This window comes from Epinephelus fuscoguttatus, linkage group LG21, assembly GCF_011397635.1.
Source record: "Epinephelus fuscoguttatus linkage group LG21, E.fuscoguttatus.final_Chr_v1".
Lineage (NCBI taxonomy): Eukaryota > Metazoa > Chordata > Actinopteri > Perciformes > Serranidae > Epinephelus > Epinephelus fuscoguttatus.
Genome location: NC_064772.1, coordinates 30,150,004 through 30,171,742, shown reverse-complemented (window position 1 = coordinate 30,171,742; position 21,739 = coordinate 30,150,004). Strand labels below are relative to the sequence as shown.

The following is a 21,739-nucleotide window of genomic DNA, read 5'->3' as shown; positions in this document are numbered from 1 at the left end:
TTTACATTTACATGTAAAATTTTATCTGTTAGATGCTGTTAATATGAGGTTGCTTATTTGAAAACATTGGGAATTTATCATCAGCTTGCTGAACGACTTTGTGACTTTATTATCCATGACAATGTTTCAGTTTTTATACTTATCAGGTCCTATTAATCCCAAATAGCTAGGAGATAGTAAAAATGCTTACCAAAGAAAAGTTTGGGTCTCAGGAGTATAAAAGAAGCAAAACGTAAAAAAATTATATAAATTATAATTATGATAACATTAAAAATATACATATAAAAAGGCTAAATTAAAGTGCAATTTCAATTAAAAAGGCAGATATGAACATAAAGTCTTTGGCCTGTTTTTAAAAGTAGTTACACTTGGTGCAAATATAAGGTCTTTTATAAGTTTGTTCCAACAATGAATGGCAAAATAAGTCAAAGTAGCAGAACAGTCAGCTGATCAGTTCCTAATGAGTTGGTCAAAAATGTAATTAGATTCTCGGCGAGTGAATGATTTATACACAACCAGCAGTATCTGAAAGTCCATTCTATGACTGACTGGTAACCAGTGCAGACACCTGCTTTCTTAGTCTTGATGAGAACTCCAACAGCTGCATTCTCAATGAGCTGAAGCTGCTTTAGTGTTTTCTTTGAAAGACCTAATACCATTTTAGTCTAACCTTCTTGAGATGAAGGCATGAATTAGCTTTTCTAGATCCAGTTTAGACATGTATCCTTGATGGTTGTTATATTCTAAAGGTGACAATAGGGTGACATTGTTCTTGACTTGAAAATTGAGATCGGAATAAATGACAAAAAAGTTCTGACTTGGTTTGTTGACTTTAAAGAAATGGAGTCAGTGTTTAGCCATTCTTCTCTAGCACCAAAGACAGCTACTTCAGTTTGGTCTTTATTTAATAGAAGAAAAATTAACAATAATAAATAATTAATAAAAAATTATGGTTCACACAGCTGTTTATTTGGTCAATGCATTGATGCAGCAAGTGTATTGGAGCAGTCAGTTTATGAAAGTGCTAAAGTTGAGTATCATCCACATAATTATGATAAGCAGTATTATTGTTTTATAAGATTATGCTTAGTGTTGTGTTTACACCACACATGATGCAAATTTTAACTTCGCTTTACTCGCACAAGTTTGAACACTAGAATATATTTCTGTTGACTCATTTCATACGTGCGAATATCTCACGTCACACGCGCATGAATGGACGAAAGAACTTCCTCTGCGTCATATGTCGCCAGAGGATCTCGGTGCTGATTGGCTATCGCAGCACAAATTGGTTGCTGAAGTTCAGATTTTTCAACTCTTGTGATTAAGATGCAAAATTGTGCTACTCGCTTCATTCATGCCACTTAATTTGCGTATTTCCTGTCATTAGCGTCAAGTACATCGTGCCACCCAGCGGAAACTTGTGTCTAATTGCGTTTTTATGTTGACTCTACATGTAATTCACTCACGTAAACTTTTTCATTCACACCTGGTGTAAACACAACATAAAGAAGCATGCACAGGTTAAAAAACAGAGGTCCAAGAATGGAGCCTTGAGGAACTCCAAATGTCATGCTAGGTCGATCAGATATGTAGCTGCTGGAAACAAAGTATTCCCTGTCTTGTAGATAGGACTTAAACAGCTTTGATGTATTTACAGAACATGTTGAGTAGTGATAGTTGCTTCAGGCAGAGATCCAAACAGGAATGGGATCATTTGTAGGTTGAGAGGTTCCTGATCTTGAGTCTTCTTACAAATCCTAGCTTGAGAGGAATCCAGTGGGATTGCATTTCACCAGTACCTGATACACTTACATGTGTCAAATAAAAACTCATTGATCAAATATCTGTTAAGTACATATTAACCAATGTTGGGACATGTTTGAAAATAACAATGACTATGGCTTTCTGCTATTGTTACATAGTATTCACACATCATTGCAGGCTGGATGTTGCATGTTGTCCTCAGGAGACATCACTGTGGAGGCAGATGCTAAGAGGTCAGGAGGAGGTCTGTCACTGCAGGGTGGCCTCAAACCCATGGTATTGAAGAAACTTGCCACCTGAGCTGGGACTTTTGCCAAGATGTTCTGAGCAAGCACTTCATGAGGACACTGTAGAGAAGCAGTAGAGACAGAGTTACGAGGTGAGAGTGATAAACAAAGCTCTAGCAAAAGTTCAGTCAGGAAGACAATACTTTTCATGCTCATCCTCAGAGTCAGCAGCCACCACCACCACCAGTGTCTGGACTCCTGGGGGGGATTCATCCTGTTGCCATTCAGATGTCCTTCGATCACAAAATATCTCCCTCTGGTGTCCAAGCGCAAAAGACTTATGTTAAATCTTAATCAGCACAAAGCATCTGTTAATCTGTACACTCATATTCTGTATTAAACATTGTCTTTACATCATTCGTCTGTGTCTCCTAATTGAAATACATATACGTGATGTAGAGGGAGACAGTAGGGGAACTAAATGTAGCTATAGATAAACATGGCATATTTTTGTGCAAACAGATGTTTCAACACTGACAGCAGAAGCACTCTACTATTTTACATCTTATCCTACTGCCAGTCTTAAAGCAACTGCTCATGTTCCCATGGTTACGGGCCTAATAAAAAGTTTGTCAGAAGCTTTGAAAAAAAACTTTCAAGCTTTTAAGCTTTCTATAAAGTAAATATATCATTTTAATAAGGCAGTTGAGCTGCTAAATTTCTGCAGTGATGGCTTGGCTTGTAAGAAACCTACAAGCCACTGAAGGGCTGCTGTGCCGGTACTTTGCAAATTGACGCGTCGCCTTTGTGCAGCATGTCAGTGGAACAGTTCACAGTTCAGATTTAGGCACACTCAAGAGAATTTATCTTTAGACCAACAGGCCTATCCACAGTTTGGAAGGCGATCTGCAAGCACTTATGTATATCCATTAATAACTTACATGCAAACAAACAGATGACTCCATGGCATACTACATGTGGCGGTAAAGAAGCTGTGTGCCTGTTCCAGTATACAACACACCCCATCTGATTACTCCTTCACTTGTTGTACTTTCCATATACCACCTACTGTCCAAAGAGGGAACTACGACAAGTGAAAAACATACCTCACAGAGACACTAGTCTCGCCACCAGACAGTCAGAGATCTCCGCCTTCTGATAGTTAAGCAAAGCATCTAAAGACTGGCTTGTGAGTCTACAGAGATACATACTAATGAACACAATACAAAAATGGCTCCAACACACCAGCCCCTGATTGTTGAAGCAGGCAAACATTAGATTTAAACTCAAACCCAAGGAGCCAAAATGGATGTAACATGTATACAACTGTATGGAGACAAAACAGACCATGTATACACCAAGCCGTGTTTGAGTTGAAGGTCAATATTTGACTGTCCAGCCCAAAGAGCTTGCAGCCTTCTACAAAAGACAAAACTCTTTGTTCGCAGATGCACAGAGTGCATAAAGCCTTTCTTTTCTTAGAATGTTTCCAGAAATCTGCCAAGCAGCCGAGAGCCACAAGGAGCTGCAGAGTGGACCACTAACCATCCGATGTAATACAATTCTTACAGCATATAGGCCATTTCAATGGTTGTTGACAACTCTTAGGGTTCCAGTATGTCAAGGGTTTGGTAGCAATCAACATGTCAACACTGGCCTTTATGTGGGGAATCTGGACATCAGAGAAGAATGACGACTTTGCCAACTCTTCCTGTGTGGCAATACTGCTGGCAATAACAGGCAATTTCTTTTGTGTAAGAACTGCTGGCGGACTGTAAAAGAAATTACCGTTGAGACCAGACACCTCCAAACCTTTCAAGGTGTTAGTTGAAAAAGCCCTTTCCCGTCCAGTAGTGCGCAAAAGACTGCTGGCTCTTTTACTGGTAAAATTCAACTCTTGCATGAGATGTTCTGGACAGACTGTAGCTGTGCTGCCAGGATCCAGAAATGCATAAGTTTGTATTATATGGTGGACTTCACCAAGACATGTAAAATGGACAGAAAGCGTTTGTCCTTACCACCCTTTGTATGACCACATAATTCTAAGGAAGCTGGTGTCACACGTGATGTTTCCTGGGATGTTCAATGTCTTTGCGGCTCCTTGGTGATATGAGAAACAAGCGCCTGTGGCAATCCTTGCCTGCGTCTAATACAGAGGCAGAAAAAAAAACAGCTTTCTTCTTTAGAAAGACAATTTTGTCCCTGTGGTTATTCCCTTTCAGTTGTGGACAGTCTGCCAAAGAATGAATGCTGGGTTGAGCATTTTTGAAGTTGCCGTTTGTCCAATATTCTTCCAGACAGAAAAAAAAAAACAAAAAAAAAAACATGTTTTGTTTATCCCTTTCATCAGTAGGCATTGACTACTACACTCACTACATCATATGCGTGTTTTGCTTCCCCACACAGAATGGCAAGTTTATTCCAAGTGTACATTGAACCTCTGCTACTCTTCTAGCCTTGTGTAATTTATCAATCCAAGTATTTCGTAGTTCCTCTAACTTTTTGTTTGTATGTGTGTGTGTGTGTGTGTGTGTGTGCGCAGCAGCAGCGACCCACCGTCCAACACCGGCACACCATGAGGACAGAAACTGAGGGCTAAGTGGAGATGGAGCACCTGTTGCAGCAAGCGAACACATCATCTGCAGTCATTTGGACTTGACCAGCTGACTTCACTACAAACTGACTGGCCATTCAAACAGGTGACGTGCTTTACGTTTTAAAACCAGCCGCCGGTGATTTGACCAGCTGAGTTGCCGGTGGCACCATCAGGTGACTTCAGTTGAGCTCAGACTGGTCAGTTCATACCACTGCAACTTTTCTCTGCAATGTTCTAAAACGTCTTTGACTCATGGTCGCGAATCTTTACTCTGAACTGGGCTTTAGATACACCTTGATCCTGAATGCCACATGTGAGTTGAAGTGAAAGTGAATGTAGCTACACTTGACTTCTCCTCTGATACAACTCATGTCTCCATAGCATTATACTACTGATATGGAAAGCCCCACCCGGCAAGTTGAAAGGATTTGTTCCTTAGGAATGTGACGTATGAAACCCTGGCTGTCTGAACCACCATTTTTGAGACTGTCTTTGGTCAAATGCAGTTTCAAGTCAGAAATTCTTACGTTCTGGAACTGCCTGAAAGGCAAAAACTGCAGAATGTCGCGCATGGCGGCCTCGCCTGCTGCAGTACGTACAACTCCATCAACTCCACACAGGAACTCAACATCACTCAAGTCTGCTCTCCCTAATTCAACAAAGATGATTGAAATGGGCAGATGAGAGGCGTTGACGATGGCCTTGCGAGTCTCATCCATGTCTGTGCTCAGTCCATCGGTGATGATCAGCAGAATAAAGTATTGCTGTGAAACATCGAAATAAAAGGGAATGACATAATAAATAGTGAATAATGTAGGATTGATCAATACAGCAACAATTACAGCATTCTGATTGATTTTAGACTTCCAGTAACTCACTGAGGCAGTTTCCTGCTGCATGGCTTGCCGGCCAAAATGGGCTACATGGTTGATGATAGGGGAAAAGTTTGTGGGACCATAAAGCCTCACTTTGTGCAGACACTGCTGGTAGGCATGGAGCACACCCTCTATACCTAAAAACACACATGCAGGTGAACAGAAGTAAGTCTTACAGAATTATTTAAAAAATATTTCCAATTAATTCAGCACCACTAGAAATGGAGATGGTCAGTTCAATGACCGAGGACAGAGTGCTGAGCAATTTAAATTTCTGGTTAAATGTTGAAACAAACATTATGTAAGAGAAGTGATCGATCTTGTTGGTACAGTTTTTGCAGTGATCGATACACCATTCATTCTATCAACAATAAAACAGATACATGCTGCAAATCCATTTTTGCTTGCTAAATGACTCGGACGCCTATTGATTATCAAATCTGTTGTCTATAAATACTTACATGACTGACTAATTTACTCTAATGACTAATCTCCGACTCCGATGTCGCTGAAGTATGCTTTTGCTTCTACCGTAGAAGAACAAATGATGCCAATCTCATGCCATAAAAAAAAAAACAAATTTGTAAACAGCCAAATGCCCTACATGTCCCAGTCTGTCTCATTAAACACACAGCAGAGTGAGCTCACATCAGCGGCAGTCTATTATTACCTGCGCAAGATGGATTTGATGGGTTGAAGTTGATGGGAAACTTGTGGCTGACCTGCAAACACAAATACCTATTAATCTGGATCCCATGTCAATCATTCAACTATGTTTTAATTAGCACAAACAATCACCTGCCCAGAAGGAGGGATCAGGGCTCCAAATCCAAGAGCAGGGAACATCTTGTCACTACAGGAAGTGAAACAAAACAGGTGTTATTGTGTCCAAGTAAATTGACATATACAAGGGATTACACTGGAGTCCCAGGTCTTGGGCATAATCTCAACGTCATAGCAAATAAGAAAAAAATACAGGCAGAGAGCAGAAATGTAAGAGCTGACACCAGGATTTCTTTTAACTATCATCTGTTCCAGGCAAATTACTGCCAGTGTTTATCTTACAGTACACACACAGTTACATATAGCCACATGCTAACATTAGGGCAACCTATAATCTTGGTTGCAGAAGTTGTTAATTTCTCCCCAGTGTGGGATCAGATTGTTGCTGGAACATGTTCAGTTGTGAGGATTTTGGTTTAGAAGCTTTTATTGATTATTTTTCACAGTAGAATGCGCTGCTATACTTCGTCATAGTCATTACACAAGCTGCAAGTAGGGTGCAGAGATGGTGAGCGTGCAGATGCTGAAGACCCAGAAGAGCTGGCGGTAAGAGCTGACTGGGCTTTTTAGTAGGGGGGCTTGTCTATGTCACAGTGTATGGAAAGGATGAGATTTTTTTGTGTGTGTGTGCTGTTGTGATTTTTCCTTCTGCAAATGACTGGGTTATTTGTTCATACTAATTGTTTTCTTAAGTTTTGTCCTCAGCTGGAATGATTCATATTTGTGATTTATATACAGTAATATTTTACATAGGCTTATAATTTTTAAGGCTGTAATAAAGAATGTTAGCCTACTGAGTATGTGTCAGTTGCTGTCAGAGTAAGTGAGCTGTCTTGTTTTCATTATATATGCTTCCACTTGGAAATGTTATTAGCCATCACCACATTAATTACCATTTCTATGCTGACATCACATGACTGTATGTCTCTGTCACACCAAATGCCCCTGATGCACTGCATGCTCTGAATGCCTGTCTCACTGACATTAATGTGTGGATGGGTTAAAATACAAAATAGCTAAATGGCAAAATACTGACATTATTTTATTTATAATAAAGCTGATACCTTGCTGGTAGTCAGGTTTGAATTCACAGCTTTAAAAGCTGTACATTTGTGAATTTCAGCACCTAAAGCATGAATTAACGTTGGGTTAAAAACCAAGTCCTGCTTTATGAAACACTCTTCTGCACTTAATTTTCTGCTGGGCACAAACTGCCTGCTGGTAGCGGGGACATGGACCATTGAAACATTGGATTAAATATGTATCCAAGCGTATTCCATGCAATATTTTGCTATCAAACTTGTCCTAAAAATTGAAAGTTTGTCTGTCTGACTAATTTGCTATAGGAACAAAAACACACAACTATGCATATTGTTCTTCTAAACGTTGATGATAGCCAACATAATACTTTCTGTACAACAATCTCTGTACCTGCCATAGTCCTGAATGACGTTTCCCACTGCCCGGATAGCTGCCTGGTACTCGTTACAGCCCTCGGGGTTGATGTAATGGAGGGACGTGGGGGAGCTGGGATCCCCGTTGGATCCTGTGAAATCAATACCAATCTGGAGGAATGAAAACAGAGAATATAAAATAAGATAACACTGACTACATCATAATAAATGTTTCCTGAACACATTAAATATCCAATAGACACTGCAATTAAAAAAACAAACATGAAGATTTAAATGTCAGGGGCCAGTTGCACAAAACACCTTAAGTTAAGATTTTCCTTAAAGTGCTACTTAAGGTTTCATCAAAATAAAATTGGTTGCACAAAACACCCTTAAGTCTTTCTCCTTAAGGTTTCCTTAGAATGTTCACTTAAGTATCTATGGTCTTCTCCTTGTCTTGGTCTTGGTGGAACTTGATCAGCTGTCACAGCTAAGTGTGCAGAGGAGGCAGGGCAGGAGTGCTGGTGCGTGTGTGTGGGAAACCTGCGTCTGCTGGATTGCACAGCCCGACCAGCTGATGAGGAGATAAAAGTCAAGATAGCTCTCCTGAATGCCCGGCCCCTATCTAGTAAGACTTTTGTCCTTTGTGACTTTTGTAACTCCCATGCTCTGGATTTAATGTTTATCACAGAGACTTGGATGCGTGATGGGGAAGTAGCACCCCTAATGGAACTTTGTCCTCCTGACAGCAGCTTTTTCAGCTCCCCTAGACTGACTGGAAGAGGAGGGGGAGTTGCCTCACTTTTTAACGACAGTTTTAAATGCAAATTGATTTCTTATTGTGATCCCTACACCAGCTTTGAATTACAGCTTTTCATGATAAACAAACCTTCGGTTGTTTTGATTGCTGTGATCTATCGTCCGTTTTTAGTCAATCTTTTTCAGTCGAATGTCTTACTGAAAATTTTAATAATGCTCTCCGGGTACTATTGGATTCAGTTGCTCCAGCAAAGGGGTCCTCAGAAAAATCCTATGCCCTGGCGAAATGATGACTTATTACTTCTCAGAAAGAGCTGTAGAAAACATGAACGCCAGTGGCGTCACTCTAAGCTGGAAGTTCATTATCAAGCATGGCATGAAAGTCTGACCACTTACCAGTCTGAGATGTCTGCGGCGGAGGCTGCCTATTATTCTATTTTGATTACGAATAATAAGCACAACCCAAGGCGTTTATTTGACACTGTTTCTAGACTAACACAGGATCAGCAGCCAGTCATCAGCACTGACCTCTCTGCACAGGATTTTATGGAGTATTTTAATGATAGAGTAGAGGATATTAGATCTAGAATACCCCAGTCACTGGCTGGGGGATCAGACTGTGTTGCCACTTTGCCCACTTTTACAGGTCAAGGTTTCTCTGAGTTTGAGTCTACTTCTCTGGCTGCTCTAACTAAGGTTGTTATGGCTGCAAGAAGTACGACCTGCTCTCTGGACCCGCTACCAGCATGGGTTATTAAGGAGCTTTGGTCAATATTAGGATCTTATGTTTAAGCTATCCTTAACTTTTCTCTGTCCACTGGAGTTTTTCCAGCTTGTTTTAAGTCTGCTGTGGTTAAACCCTTATTGAAGAAACCAAATCTGGACGTAAACTCTTGCCAATTACAGACCTGTCTCAAATTTAGCTTTTTTTCGAAAATCTTTGAGAAAGTGGTCTCCAACCAACTTTTAAAATTTCTGTCATTGAATGATTTATTTGAGCCACTGCAGTCTGCTTTCCGTGCTAACCATTCTACAGAAACAGCACTTACAAAAGTGGTGAATGACTTACTATTGGCGTTAGATTCAGACTCAACATCTGTTCTACTGTTGTTGGACCTTAGCGCCGCATTTGATACTGTGGACCACTGTATACTTTTGGACAGGCTCGAGAATTATTTTGGCATCTCGGGTCAGGTGCTTAATTGGTTGAGATCTTACCTGTCAGAGAAATCTCAACGTGTTCTTTATAACAACGTGTTATCTGACTCTTGTTCTGTTCAGCATGGGGTCCCACAGGGCTCTGTCCTGGGTCCACTGTTGTTTTCAATATACTTGCCACCACTAGGTCAGATCATGCACTCTTTCGGGATTGTTTTTCATTGTTATGCTGATGATTTGCAATTATATATGCCAGTCATTGCAGGAAATGGGTCTGTTTCTGATAAACTTACAGCCTGTTTGGCTGCTGTGAGGTCCTGGCTATCAACAAACTTTCTGCTACTTAACTCAGCTAAGACTGAGATAATAGCTATTGGACCGTCAAAATTTAGTCACCAGTTCGATCATTTCACCCTATCTCTTGATGACTGTGTCATTCATTGCAAGGACAAGGTAAAGAACCTTGGTGTACTTTTTGATCAGACCCTTTCATTTGACTTGCATGTAAAAGAGGTGACACGAGTGGCTTTCTTTCACCTCAAAAAAATTGCAAAGATCAGATCAGTCCTTTCAGTAAAAGATGCTGAAACTCTTATTCATGCATTTGTGACATCCAGGTTGGATTATTGTAACATTCTTTTATCAGGGTTGCCCAGGAAGAGTTTTCGAGGTCTGCAGTTGGTTCAGAATCAGCAGGTCATATTTTAACTGTATCATCTAGGTATGATCATATTACTCCGGTGCTGGCCTCTCTTCACTGGCTCCCTGTTCAGGTTAGAGCGGACTTTAAGGTGCTGTTACTAATATATAAAGCTGTAAATGGTTTGGCACCTGTATATTTAACAGAACTTGTGGATACTTATGTGCCTACACGGTCTCTGCGCTCCGAGGGGAGCGGCCGTCTGCTTGTCCCTAAAGTCAAAAAGAAGACGGTCGGTGAACATGCTTTTTCTTTCCGTGCACCGACTCTGTGTAATAGTCTTTCTCTCGACATCAGACAGGCCTGCTCAATTGAGGTTTTTAAAGCAAAGTTAAAGACCCACTTGTTTATTGTTGCGTTTGAGTGATGGGTGGTTTGCTCCTCCTGTGATGTCCTGTTTTAGGTGTGTGTTGTGTTTTTATGATTGTTGTTTGTGTGTTTATTTTTGAAACTGTTTTACGTTGTCTCTATTTGTACTTGTACTTGTTTTAATTCACCTGTACAGCACTTTGATTGAAAGCGCTTTATACATAAATGTATTATTATTATTTATTATTATTATACTTAAGGAATCCTGAGATCATTGCACAAAAGACCTTAGCAACCAAAGCAAGATAAAAAAAAAACTTCAGGTACCTCTGACTCCATCTTAACTGTAACATGACAGATGGTGATAAATGAAAAAAATTAACACACCCCAAGAGGAGTGTTCTGCGACAAGGAGAACCCAATGGATACACTTGAGTGAATTAGTTTTCGTTGCTTCTTCCTGCTGTCATTTTCTGTTTTCTGGTATTTGGGGATCAGATTTACTTTGTAGTCTGTGCTTTGTATGATTGTATTCCTCCAAAAGTATAATCTTTTCCTCCTCTGACCAATATGGTTTTCTTGTCTTCTTTTCTTCTGCCATTTTTTCACTATCTAACTATAAGCCAACTGTGTGAGACAATGCCAGGCATCACAAGTGTGAGTTCAAGAAAACAAACAGTCTCCATGGAAACTGTGAAATCTCTTTAAACGCAGTACCGTTTTTCCTTACCTAAGGACACCTTGCTGTTCAACTGTGTAAGTCCCTCCGCTAAGGAGAAATTAAGCCTTAATTGTCATAATTAAGGAGGAAATTTATGGTATTTTGTGCAGCCGGTCCTTGGGATATTTTTTTGTTGTTTCTTCAAAGATTCATGAAAAGATTTAAGATTTAAAAAGAAAAAAAAAAAAAGTGGTATACTCACAGTCATGTGAATCTGACAGCCGCCCATTATGTAATCAAGGAAAGAATACTCCTTCACTATCTGAAAATACATATTGATGACAGGAAATTATCAAACTGTTCAAATAATAATACATCAACACATATGCTGAGGTATTGCACTGTTGTGGTGTTTGTACATTTACCCGTATTTTGTTAAAGTTACAAAATGTAACCCAATAAAAACTACTGTACACATCTGTTCACAATGTTTTAGATATACAGGTGGTGTGAAACATGACAGGTCTACTGTTTAAGTCATCTGAACAACTCTATATCGTGCAACTGACTTCATGTGGAAAAAAACCCACTTAATTCAGAAAGAAAGTGTATATAAAACCACAGTACCTTGCAGTGTTTAATAATGATCATACAAGAGTTTTGGATTCCTTTCATCCTGTTTTTCTTGGCCTGAAGAGGAGCACAAACACACCACACAAGTGTCAGGAACATACATACAGAATATACAGTCACTATATTAGGTACACCTGTGCAACTGCTCATGAATACAAATATTTCATCCGCTAATCATGTGGTAACAGCTCAATGCATTTAGACATGTAGACACAGTGGAGATGATCTGCTTAAGTCTAAACCATGCATCAAAATGGGGGAGAAAGGGGAACTTTGAATGTCACTCAATTTTACTTGTCACATGAAATTACAGTGGCATGCAAAAGCTTGGGAATCCCTGTTCAAAATTTCGTTTACTGTGAGTAGAGTTAAGTAGAACTGGTCTCTAAAAGGCATGAAGTGAAAGGTGAAACATGTTTTTCTTTTTTTTTTTTTTTTAACTAATATTTTATTGATTTTCTCATTTAAACAACACAATACATATAGAACATAGTGTCAGAAAAATTACTTTTAGTCTTTATGCTGTTTTTTGTAGACAGTCCATTTTTCCCATCTGCTTTCACATAATGATTGTTGCAGTTTTATAATATGTGTGAGTCTCTCCATAACGTGTATTTCATCAATGATCTCCGTACAGTTCCTCCAAGTAGGGGGGTCTTCTTTGTGCCATCTCCTTGTGATGGCTTTCTTGGAAGCCGCCAGTAAAATCTTAATCAGATACCAGTCTTTGTCTTGGATGTTTTCGAGTTACATTTCCCAAGTATAGTGCGGTGCATGTTTTAGGCAGCTCATAGCCTAATATCTTTCCCATCTCTTTCCACACATCATTCCAGTATCTTGTGATTTTGGTACAGTCCCAAAAAACATGTGTGTGACCCACATTCTGTTCCCCACACAGTCTCCAGCAGAGTTGTTGAACAGGTGAACGTCCCTTTTTCATTTTCGGTGTGATGAAAAATCTCACAATGTTTTTCCAGCAAAATTCTTTCCATATTCTGGAATAACTAGTTGTTTGCTGTGTTTTAAATATATTATACCACATACCAGTTCTTTAGTTCTTTCTCCCACTTATCTCTTATGTACAAAGTTGAAGTGTTTCTATTTGCTACCATACCTTGGTACAATTCAGATATTACTCTTCCAAATTTGTTCTTGTGAGCATTACATAAAGCCACAATCACTTTATTTGGTTCACCTGGGAGGTCTGGCTTTATTTCTTTATTAAAATAGTCTCTGACTTGTAAATACATATAAAAATCTTGATGCTCTAATCCATATTCCCTTCTTAATTTAGGAAAGCTTTTGATTTCTCTTTTTTCAATTACTGTATCTAATATATTCAGGCCTCTGTTTGCCCATTGTTTAAATTTCTGGTTCAGAGTCCCTGGCTTGAGAAACATGTTTTTCAACAAGGTCAATCCAAATAAATAACGTGCACTGGACACTGGTTTATTCTTAGCCCAGAACATGTGTCCTAAACGAGTTCACCCGTTCACCCCTCAGTGGCTTGTTTAGACATTTTGTTCCCCCTGGACAATAAAGCATCATCAGGTCCTCATCGGCATGAGTGAATACAGCAGTGAGTGTGTTTATTTACCAATACTGTGTCTGTAGCCTTGATCGCTGAAATGAAATTTAGCCTCTCCCACAATGATTGAGACGATGAACATGGGATCTCTTCTACTCAAGACAGATGTGGTAAGAAAACACAGATTTAAATATGTGATACAGAGAGAGAGTTCACCTCATATGCTTGTGATGCCTTCAGCATTTCAGAGAGTGTGGTCTCAAATAATCCAATATGGTCGTGAGATCCGCTGCTGTTGTAGTCATAACAATCTACCTGGAATACACACAGTTACAAATTCAGTCAATTCTCTTTAGCTTAATAGCTTTATATATTTTTATATTTAAATGATAAACTATCATCAGTGTGTGAAAATCAAAGCAGATGAGACAAAAGCATGCTTTGGGAGTGAAACTTCAAATGTAAGGCAACACCCTGATATTAAGATATCTAACAGAAACACACACACAAGCCTCCTATTAGTCAGACAGAGGGGGAAAGGTCCCACTACCAACTTTAGTGCGAGATAGACAATCTGCACACTGCAGCTTCTGAGTACTTTTCTTCCACCTAAAAAACATAGCTTGTCTCCGCCCATGAGGTCCTTTAAATAATGAATATGCCAAATGATAGAAGGCCAAATTTCCTCCTGATAGCAACATGAAGTAGATGAGGGAATGCAGCGTGAAAGAGGACAGACAAAAGAAAAAGGCTGTCCTGTCATCAGTCACCATGCGTTACAGTCCAGGTGTGTGTGTGTGTGTGTGTACCTTTATACTAGGTCTCTCCATGTCACCTCCACAGAGTGACTGCATTGGGATACGGAACGGTCTCCATACTGGGTTTAGGGTGTTTCTCACCACCTGTATACCAGCACAGATTAAAAACAACTTTGACAGTTGTAAAGCATTAACTGTATGAACTCCAATCTCTCAATACACCCTCTAGTTATGGCTTTAAGCATGGTACACAGTGAGTATATCTGTACCTCCGTCCTGTGCACGAGCTGCCATCCAGTTTCTGTCTCCTTGTAGAATTCCAGGAAAGGGTCGGACTTACTGAAGTAAGTCTGGAAATAGGTAAGAAAATAATGTGCAGCTGAATCAAATAAATTACTGACAACATATAATTAGATGCAATTTTCTAATTCTAATCTCCATCCATCCATCCATCCATCCATCCATCCATCTATCCATTTTCATCCGCACCCACGACGTCCCTTTCCCCAGCAACGCTTTCCAGCTCCTCCTGGGGGACCCCAAGGCGTTCCCAGGCCAGATGAGATATGTTATCCCTCGAGCATGTTCTGGGTCTGCCCCGGGGCCTCCTACCAGTGGGACCTACACAGAACACCTCCAACTGGAGGCGCCCAGGAGGCATCCTGATCAAGTGCCCGAAACCACCTAAACTGGTCTCTTTCACCGCGAAGGAGTAGCAGCTCTATCTATCTATCTATCTATCTATCTATCTCCAGAGCTCCTCACCCTATCTCTAAGGCTGAGCCCAGCCACCTCACAGAGGAAACTCATTTCAGCCGCTTGTATCCGCAATCTCATTCTTTCCGTCACTACCCAGAACTCATGACCATAGGTGAGGGTTGGGACGTAGATGGACCAGTAAATCAAAAGCTCCACCCTCCAGTTCAGCTCCCCCTTCACCACGATGGTCCGGCAATTAAAATTTATTGCTTAAAATCATATTTCACCTGTTGATAGCAGCCGCGCCACTGCATCACTAGATGGATGTTAAATGTGTCTGGCGTTTTTTTTTTTTTTTTGGAGGAAAAAGGTGGCAAAGGCTGCAAATATGAAAAAACAAGAAAATCCATTTACTGCAGAAATGCATGTGAATGCTGAAGCTGAAATGAGCTCAAAAGCATTGCTGAAAATGCAGAGATATTTAACGGATTGCCTGAAACATCTGAAAATCTGTAGAAATGGAGGCTGAACTGTATTACCTACAGGAGCTAAGAACTGAAATACATTGCAAGAAAAGCTGAAGGTGTCTCGAGACTATTTCTGAAGACGTAGACGTATCATTTGTGTGAATGAAATTAAAAATGAGTGAGAGTTTACAGTTTTAAAAGTCTCTATGTTTGTTTTTTTCCCTCAAAACTTAATGAAGTGAAATAACAATTGAGACCATATGTATGAATTTAAAAAAAATGGCTGTAGTACCCCTTTAAATATTTGTTTTCCTACCAGCAATTAATCCCCTAGAGGCGGAGAGTGAGGCTGGAGTGGGGTGGCTATCCTGCTAATTCATGTCCCATTTGTGGTCTGAGAAACAGATACCATTTTAACCACTACAATAAGAGAAATCAGTAAGTGATGGTTAATGTTGATGTTGTGGCAGCTGCCAAAACTAAATCAATATAAGGAAAACAATAAGCTTGATGAACAGGGGCCGCTAAATACAGCAGTTCAAGTTTACTTCAAAAATTATGTACCTATAATGCACATTTTAGTGAGAAAGTAAGTTTATTTAAAAAAAAAAAAAAGGTCACAAAATGCTTAACTGTAATAAAATTGTTTAAATGAGACCATAAAAAAAGTTATTAGTTTCTTAACCACTTTCCTATGCTGTATATGAGGCAACTAAAATAACAGTTGAGACTGACTGACGTGATAGCAGTGATGTGTATTTTGTAACACTGGGTGGTACCTTTCTATCCAGATTTCTACCAGCAACTTTGAATTCCACTACCCTGTTGTCTGTTCTTTCTTCAGAACATATCTACAAAACATGAAACAGTATTGTGTTGAAAAATGACACAAAGGTGCAAATACACCAAGAAACACATGGACACTTAAATGCTCTAAATGCCTTTGCCAATCTAAATGACAGTAACTCACAGTGATGGTTCCTTTCCCTGCTGGTCTCTTGTCCGTCATGACAAGTGGTCTTGTTAGAATCCTTGAAGACACAATCTGGACAGAAAAATACTTTTCACTGGAAATGCCCAAACACCACTTCAAATGATAATTCTACAGTAAAAACAAAAAACTAATATGCGTTGTTTTTAATGCTTAACATTGATGAAGAGAGAGAGAAGCATGACGAATAAGCATTTGTGATTTAATAAGATATTTCCAAACCCCACAAATACCAGCTAAGTGGGCTCCATCCCATTAAGGTAAGTGTTGGAGAAAATGTGGCCCACAAACTGGAAACCACTTTAATATTCTTTGGCCCTGCTCCAAGTTAAGCAATTTCTGGAAGGATGTGTTAGATGCCCTGAGAGCAGTGCTCCATCAAAATATCCCCAAAGATCCAAGGGTGATTATCCTCAGAGCAACCCCTGAAGGGTTTGAGGGGAGGGCAAAAATGTACCTATACAAATACTCTTCTCTGTGATTAAATGTATTACAATTAGATGGTTGGATCCTGAACCTCCAATGTACAACATCTGAATTAAGAGGATGCAAAGATCAAAATTCATAAAGAGGTGGAGCTCTATAATGAGTTTGTCAATGCAGTAAGGGAGCTCTAAAATCTTCTTTTTTTTTCTTCTCTTTTACTCGTCTTAAATCTGGATAGACGTTACGGCAGCTGGAAACTTTGTACAATGATTAAAGTACTAAGTACAATGTGAGTTATGTAAAAACTGTATTGCTTGTATAGAAGCCTGAAGGTGAAATAAAAATGAGTTTTTAAAAAAAAAGACTTTTTGTAGTAAGCAAAGACCTAGAAAAGCTAACCTCTCCCAAGGTACACTCCAGTTCTCCCAGGAGGTCCGCATCTTGCAGACTGTGGTCTTCCTTGTCGATGTCGTACACTTCAAACCTCAGCTTCTGCACCATCTCAAAGTAGTAGTCAATGACAAAAGTCTTGGAGAACTTGGGATTAAGGCAATTCTTGATTTTCTCTGTCCGGCCAATCTACAGATACATGTTTCACAAAAGGACTTTTTTGTACATCGTCTCTGTCAGACACACTTTTGACTCAAAGCAGCCTTCATCAGCATCGGCAGATACTGACTTTAAAACTATCAGAATCAGCCAACATGTTTTTTCTTATTTTGCACAATGAATAAATATTACATACACTGAAAAGTATTGTATTTCATGTCTCCATCTGCTGGTGGGCCATCATGATCAGAGTATGCATGTATTATATGATGTGAATTCCACTACAGAAGAGACTTGATGATCACTAAAATCGTTATAAATTGTTATATATCAGCAAAAAACTCCAATATTCAGCATCCCTACAGCAAATAGAGTTGATGTATCTCACTTCATAAATGTCTCCTAGTACTGGAAATACTGAAATAATTCTGGCCTTTTGATCTACTTACCTCACACCAGTGAGGCCCTGAGCTGTTCATGTGAAGCACACACAGAGGGTCACACTTTGAAAACATTTCCACATCCGGCAGATTCTCACAGGAGATGTGCAGTGCCAACTTAGTCACATGGTCAGTAAACCATGGCTCCTTGTCTGTTACTGCTGCCATCACAGCCAGGAGGACGCACACGTTCCCTTACACAAACAAACTGATGAGCAGAAGCACAGACAAACAGTCTTATAAAAATGGGAGGGAACGTTTAACATACCACACCCATAGTCATCCAAGTTATGATTGAGCTATGACTTTTATTGAAAGCTTCACTTGCATCATTCCTCTGTTTATTTTGCAGATGTTAATATTCTTTAATTGTCCAGTTTTGCTACCTCAGTGTACACAGTTTGCCAGTTGACCTGCCCAGACAGATATGTGCCTCTATAAAAGACTAAACAAAAAAACTGCATTCAAAGATCATGTTAAACATACAGTGGCATGCAAAAGTTTGGGCACCCTTGGTTAAAGTTTTGTTTCCTGTGAATAGTTTAGTAAGTAGAAGATGAGCTGATCTCCACATGGCATGAAGTGAAAGGTAAAACATGTTTTTCAACAACATCAGTGCATTATTTTTGTTTTGTACAATTTAAGAGTGAAAAAGTAAAGGAGCACCATGCAAAAGTTTGGGCACATGAAGACATTTGAGCTCTCAGACAGCTTCTACCAGGGTCCCAGACTTAGTTTGCTAGGGCTCTGGCTTTTTCACAGTCATCGGTAGGAAAGGCCAGGTGACGCAAACTTCAAAGCTTTATGAATACTCTGACTCCTGAAACCTTTTCCTGTCAATCAGCAGCCATGGGCTCCTCTAAACAGCTGCCTAGCACTCTGAAAACTAAAATAATTGATGCCCACAAAGCAGGAGAAGACTATAAGAAGATAGCAAAGTGTTTTCAAGTAGCTGTTTCCTCAGTTGGCAGTTGAGGTCTGGAAGACCAAGAAAACGTTCCTGAGAGAGCTCCTCATAGGATTGCTAGAAAGGCAAATCAAAACCATCGTTTGACTGCAGAAGACCTGCAGGAAGATTTAGCAGACTCTGGATTGGTGGTGCACTGTTCTACTGTGCAGCCACACCTGTACAAATATGACCTTCATGGACGAGTCATCAGAGGAAACCCTTTCCTGTATCCTCACCACAAAATTCTGCGCCCAAAATTTGCAAAGGAACATCGAAACAAGCCTGATGCTTTTTGGAAACAAGATGAAGTTAAAATAGAACTTTTTGGACACAATGAGCAAAGGTATGTTTGGAGAAAAAAGGAACACCTGTCCAGCTGCTAAAGACGGGGGTGGATGGATCATGCTTTGGGCTTGTGTTGCAGCCAGTGGCACGGGGAACATTTCACAGGTAGAGGGAAGAATGGATTCAAATATATATTCAAGCAAATTCTGGATGCAAAAAAAAGCTGAGGATGAAGAGAGAGAGCTTCTACAACAGGACAATGATCCTAAACACACTTCCAAATCCACAATGGACAACCTCAAGAGGCGCAAGCTGAAGGCTTCCCTCACAGTCCCTGACCTAAACATCATTAAAAATCTGTGGACAGACCTCAAAAGAGCAGTGCATGAAGACAGCCAAAGAATCTCACAGAGCTAGACGCCTTTTGCAGGAAGAATGAGTGAAAATCCTCCAAACAAGAATTGAAAGACTCTGAGCTTGATACAAATGTGCCAAAGGGGGCGCTACTGAGTATTGACCATGCAGGGTGCCCAGGTTTTTAGTGCAAATACACTGACTAGGTGCAAATACACTCACAGACTTACTAACATTTCATGAATAAGAGCCAATGAGTGGGGCCAGACTGGACCCTTTGGAAGGTTCTGGCCCACGGGCCATATGTTTGACACCCCTGCTGTAATCAAGAAATGTCAGTTCAGTGTTGTGAATGATGACTGGTAGGCTGAGGACACAACTAATAATCAAAGCAACTGTTATTTCATTGCGTCCATAATTAATTTGTAGGAATTCATTACTTCCGTTTTTGTTTCTAATTATTTCTGTGCCTCCCGCCCTCGAGGCCACCTCCCTTACATGATCAATTTTGTTTTGTGAATAATGAATGATCAATGTTAGACGGAGAAATGATGAAACGTGGCTCTGTTTTAATCAAATGAAATAAAATTAATCCAAAAAGCTGATAATCTATCACTTTTTCCCCATTTCACAATTTACCTCTATTTTATTACTCAAGTGCATTTTCATCACCTCTGTTTTTAGTACTTTTTTTTTTCTACCCGTCACAATTAGTACGCTCTCTAATAAAACATTTTTTTTTTGAAGTCATGTAAAAAGTAGTCTTAATAAGTCCAAACTTACCTCGTTGGCTGTGAGTGGAGTGTGAGGTTTGGTTTGTAGACAGACAGACGAGATAGATGACGCTGGGATGGGCGGTGCCCAGTGCGCTCGTTTCCAATTAGAGGGACACCCGTTAGTCAAGCAAAAGCAATGCACTCACTCACTTTGTAGGTTTTTAACAAAACATAGAAAAGCTGATGAAACAAATGACGAAATATAACACATAACTTGGTTCATGAAAATTTCACAAACACAGCTACAAAAACATTTTCACCCATTTTTTGTCTTCTTTGGAGGGTGACAGGATGTTTAACCCTAATGAAGAAGACTAGAGTTTGGGGTGTAGGCTATAGGTCAGGGGTCAACCTTAACTTTCATAGGAGCCATTTAAAAAAAATCTGTCTGGACCTAAGAAACATATTTGAGTCCTACTATGACAGTTACACAGACTATTGCATCAAAAACATAACAACATTACTAATAGGTCTAAATCTCCCAAACACTCCAACATCCAGTCATATTAAGGGGATCAGGACCCCCCGTTTGGGGATTGGGTGGTGTCCATTGGACGGCACAACATGCAAGATTTATTTGGAAGAACTGTGACTGTAACTACAGTAAAGATATGTATTATAATATTGCTTCCCATGATTGAAAGTGTGAGTATTTGTGTGTACGTAGGCTCACGTGGACACCTTAATACTTGCTGTATGTTCTATGCTTCCATAGATGAGATGTCATTCATAGTGTCCTCTGTACGTCTGTTTCCTCCCAGAGTCTATAGCCAGCCTCGCTAAGGAAATTCAAGATCATCTGCAGTTACTGAGGTTCATTTAGACACGGCCCGAGCAACACTTAGAGGAAAAGGTTATCAGGCCATAGACATAGTTGACAAAATGTTAAAAACTTCTTTAAATTCTGTTTATAAGTACACATTACTACAGTTACAGACTGTAAGAATTTCTTTAGGCCTTCAAAAATGATAAATAAAAAATAAAATGTTTCAAAAAGTAAATGCTGTGATTCTTTTAAAAGCCACAGGGAGCCACTAGTGAGGGGCCAAAGAGCCGGCTCCAGAGCTATAAGTAAAGGGACTTGGGACATTATGATGGAAGTATATGCTGGACATTCCCATGCTCAATTATGCCTCATATGTTGTTGCAGCTTTTTCAGGGGTTAATACCATTTGCCACAGTTTCAGGCAGTCTTCATGTAAGAATCTAAATACTGCAGATGCACATTTATTCAATGGTATACCTAGGATGATTAACTGAATATGGCATTCAGTGTGTAATATATTTTGATGTACAGCTTTTTAAAACTAAATATAGCTCACTGGACTATGATGTGTCCTGTGCCTATTAGCTGCGATCTTGATGATCACAAAAACTCTTTTTGGGGGGAGTGGATCTATACATTTCAGTTGTCGGCCAAATAAGTTGTTATATATTGGGAAAAAAATCCAATATTGTCCATCCCAAGTGTCAAAGGACAGGGGGCTTTGAGGTAAACATAAATCAGCTGGCAGTAAAGACACTTAGATTTGGCACTGAATTTCACCTCAGGGGGATTAATGAAGTAAATAAACTTAAACTTAACTTAAACTTAACTATAATTTTTTCTCACAGCAGGGTACAGCAGATGCTTGTATACCTGATCTTGTATATCA

At 39.7% G+C, this 21,739-nt stretch overlaps 1 protein-coding gene across 3 annotated transcripts; it reads right to left on the bottom strand.

Annotated features, from left to right (window-relative positions):
- Nucleotides 1-1,004: 1,004 nt before the first annotated feature.
- LOC125881629 (copine-3-like) lies at nucleotides 1,005-20,319 on the bottom strand. Of its 3 annotated transcripts, XM_049564849.1 has the most exons (17): nucleotides 20,092-20,319; nucleotides 17,730-17,928; nucleotides 17,131-17,310; nucleotides 16,285-16,359; nucleotides 16,094-16,165; nucleotides 14,418-14,498; nucleotides 14,200-14,292; nucleotides 13,607-13,705; nucleotides 11,857-11,919; nucleotides 11,492-11,551; nucleotides 7,680-7,813; nucleotides 6,264-6,318; nucleotides 6,136-6,187; nucleotides 5,469-5,602; nucleotides 5,118-5,354; nucleotides 2,198-2,310; nucleotides 1,005-2,114 (listed from the first exon to the last, which is right to left on the bottom strand). In XM_049564849.1, the coding sequence occupies exons 2-17, from the start codon at nucleotides 17,886-17,888 to the stop codon at nucleotides 2,033-2,035; spliced, it is 1,689 nt and encodes a 562-aa protein (XP_049420806.1). In that variant the 5' UTR covers nucleotides 17,889-17,928; nucleotides 20,092-20,319; the 3' UTR covers nucleotides 1,005-2,032. The 3 variants fall into 3 exon arrangements, with proteins under 3 accessions (XP_049420806.1, XP_049420808.1, XP_049420809.1); XM_049564851.1 differs by lacking the exon at nucleotides 2,198-2,310; XM_049564852.1 differs by lacking the exons at nucleotides 2,198-2,310; nucleotides 16,094-16,165.
- Nucleotides 20,320-21,739: the final 1,420 nt, after the last annotated feature.